At 58.5% G+C, this 3,273-nt stretch overlaps 1 protein-coding gene across 3 annotated transcripts in view; it reads right to left on the bottom strand.

Moving 5' to 3' along the window:
* Positions 1 to 3,273, bottom strand: part of KCTD1 (potassium channel tetramerization domain containing 1) — a 64,380-nt gene that overhangs the window by 23,657 nt on the left and 37,450 nt on the right. The window contains exon 3 of one of the 3 annotated variants that reach the window (XM_014541483.1): positions 1,278 to 1,641. The exons of 1 other annotated variant lie outside the window; for it this stretch is intronic. In XM_014541483.1, coding sequence (XP_014396969.1) covers positions 1,608 to 1,641 — 34 coding nt within the window. In that variant the 3' untranslated portion in view covers positions 1,278 to 1,607. Of the gene's footprint in view, positions 1 to 1,277; positions 1,642 to 3,165; positions 3,207 to 3,273 lie in introns of those variants that run through there. One more of the 3 variants, XM_014541487.1, reaches the window with a different exon arrangement.

Raw genomic sequence — 3,273 nt, 5'->3', positions numbered from 1 at the left:
GGTAACTTGCACCCGGTGTTATTCCCGCGGAACACACACGGCAGACCCTCGAGGTGCTGACGGAGGGGCTTCCTTCCGGTGAAAGATTCCAGAAGGTGAGGCAGGTCCTGCGCCGGGAGGATGCTGTTGGGGAGGATGCTGTCGGGACGAACAGCAAACCCAAGAGTAATGCGCTGGGGTGGCCTCCTGCCCACGACGCTCTCCATGCACCCACACGCAGCCCCTCCTGGAAATTCATCCACATGTGCTCCTGTCGCTCCTCATGGCCGTAAAGAAGCTCTGGAGTGAAGGCCAGCCCTGCGTCAGGGGACAGCACTGGCAGGAGCTCCAGGGACTGGGCGGAGGCGCGCGATCCGCGAGCCGGACTGCGGGGAATAGCAGTGCCGATTCTAAGCCGTTTGAGGAAACGGTTCTCAGGACCGCAGTGGAGTATGTGTCACACATTAGCCTTGTGAGCGATTCCCGGAGTCTTTTGTAAATAACCTCACTAATGAACTTTTCCAACAGTAACTAGGAGAGCTTATTATTATACAAACACCTCGACGGACACCCAGCAAGCGTCCACCATGTGCCAGGCACCGTGCGTGGGCACGAAAGGCTGTGGCGGGTCTGACAGTGTTTAAAAAGCTAGGGCCGCCCTGATCGGTGTGGCTCAGTGGATGGAGCGTCGGCCTGCAGACTGAAGGGTCCTGGGTTCGATTCTGATCAAGGGCATGTACCTTGGTTGCGGGCACATCCCCGGTGGGGGGCGTGCAGGAGGCAGCTGATCGGTGCTTCTCTCTCATCGATGTTTCTAACTCTCTATCCCTCTCCCTTCCTCTCTGTAAAAAATCAATAAAATATATATATATTTTTAAAAAAGCTAGGGCCTGGGGAGAGGCAAGTTTTGGAAATGAATTTTCATTGCAGTTTTCTTCTAATCGGTGCGTGCATGCGTGTTTGTGCCCAGCTGGGAACCCTCAGATAGCTCGCAGAAATGGGGGGGCTCTCTTGGGTCTCCCGTTCCATTAGCGATAGGAAGGGAGGTGACGAATGCATCAATGCGCCCAGACACCCCCAATGTGGGAAGCAGCCCCCACCCCCGGGTGCTGCCCGGCGTACTGCTCCTCCCTGGGCAGAGCCACTGGGGCCAGAGTTGGTCCCGGGGGTTTGCTCGTCGTTTCCTCTTGACCAAGCAGCCATCGGCACGCGGCAAGGTCACTGGTCCGAGGCCACCCTGCCCCTTGCTGTGGGCAGACTTCCTGGACTGGACAATGAGACTGAAATGAAGAACTTCCTGAAATCCACGGGCAGACAAGAGCCAGAGCTATTTATCCCACTGCCCATCGGGGCTGGCGGGGGTTAGGGGGCCGTATAAGGCCCTCGAAATCATGTGGTCTGGCCCTGCCAGGGCATTAGGGGGGCTAATGACAGTGTGACCGCATCGAGCAGGCTGATGGTTAAGATACTTCTGTATGGCCCGGGGACGATGTTATAAACATCCAACGGCCCCTGGCAGGGAAAGGCTCCCCATCCCAGCCCGAAGACAGACTCGATGCGTTAGATTCCCGTCAAGGTCAGGCCTGTTTTGCTCCAAGTGGCCGGGAAGCTCATGATCCGCCGGTGGCTCACAGGAAGTGGCCTGCAGACGGCTTTTCAGCTCTAAACACAAAGTTCGTTCCATCGTTTGAAAGAAAAAGTCTCCTGAGGCCAGTGGCATTGGCCCTTCGCCTGTGGCACAGGGGCAGCTGGGAAAAGCAAGATTGCGCGACGGGAAGGAGACAGCGAAGGGGCAACTCCCCTCCTGCCCCGGAGAAACCTCCCCTCTCTCATCTGCTGGGCCGTTTTCCTCCTGGTCAATCCCTCCCGAAACTCATTTTCTCCTTTTAAAGATCAACCAGTCTTACCAACCCAACTGCCCGCCTTCGCCTGACCGGGCCTACTGGGTGCGCTTCCCCGGCCGCGGGACACGCTCCCTCCGTCTGTGCCCCTGTGACGGGTAACCGGGCTTGCACCCTGAGCCGTGATCCCCGAGAGCTAAGGCCAGGGGACCATTCCAGGCTTTCCCCTCGGCGCCACGCGATGGTTCTGAACAAAAGCTCCGGGAACTGTGTGGCCAGCAGGATGCACCTGTGGTTCGGCCTCTTGCTGAGGTGCTGACACGTGGGTCTGATGCTGCTGGACCCGCGTCGGGGATGCGGGTGTGAAACAGGAACTCGGGGCATGAAGGCTCAGCCCGGAGCCCCGCACTCAGCCGGCAGGAAGCACCGTGGGCTGGCATGCGACAGGGACGTCCCGACGATGGAACTCAGTGTCCCGAGAGTGTGTGCGCAGCCCCTTGCTACTGCCCTCATCCACTCCTTCCAGCGCTGGGCGCTACCCGTCAGGGGGCGATGCAGGAGCCACATCTCTGCTGGGAAAGCACCCCGTCCTCACGCTCCAAGCACATACCTCCTTGCGGGCCGTGGGTGACGACTGCAAGGCTGTCTCTTTTTGTTTTTTTTAAATGTTTTACTAGAGGCCCTAGGCCTGGCCGGCGATCAGGTTCCCCGCCTCCTCCTTCCCTCGCTCCCCCAGCGCCCCACTGCCTCCGGTCGCCCACCATGTTCCGTGCCACCCCCTGGTGGTCATCACATGTCATAGCAAGTGATCAAACTCCTGGTCCCCTGGTCGAACTCCTGAGGGGACACTTTGCATATTAGCTTTTTATATATGTACTAGAGGCCCAGTGCACAAAATTCGTGCACAGGGGGTATCCCTCAGCCCGGCCTGTACCCTCTCCAATCTGGGACCCCTTGGGGGATGACTGCCAGGTTTAGGCCCAGCAGTTGGACATCCCTTTCACAATCTGGGACCGCTGGCTCCTAACCACTCGCCTTCCTGCCTGCCTGATCGCCCCTAACCACTTCTGCCTGCCAGCCTGATCGCCTCCTAACCTCTCCCCTGCCGGCCTGATCGTCCCCAACTGCCTTCTCCTGCCAGCCTGATTGCCCCCAATTGCCCTCCCCTGCCAGCCCAATCGCCCCCAACTGCCCTCCCCTGCCGGCCCGGTTGCCCCTCCCTGCCCTCCCCTGCAGGCCTGGCTGCCCACAACTGCCCTCCCCTGCCGGCCATCTTGTGGCGGTCCTCTTGTGACAACGTGAGGGAGGCCATCTTGTGATGACGTGAGGGCATCATGCGAGGGTGGGAGGACCAACTAGGCTTTTATTAGTATAGATATATATAGACTGATTTTAGAGAGAAAGGAAGAGGGAGAAAGAGATAGAAACATCAGTGATGAGAGAGAATCATAGA

The sequence above is a fragment of the Myotis brandtii genome, unplaced genomic scaffold (genome assembly GCF_000412655.1).
Source record: "Myotis brandtii unplaced genomic scaffold, ASM41265v1 scaffold107, whole genome shotgun sequence".
In the NCBI taxonomy this organism is placed as follows: domain Eukaryota; kingdom Metazoa; phylum Chordata; class Mammalia; order Chiroptera; family Vespertilionidae; genus Myotis; species Myotis brandtii.
The sequence above is the reverse complement of the archived record's forward strand: the minus strand, read 5'-3'. Positions and strand labels throughout refer to the sequence as shown.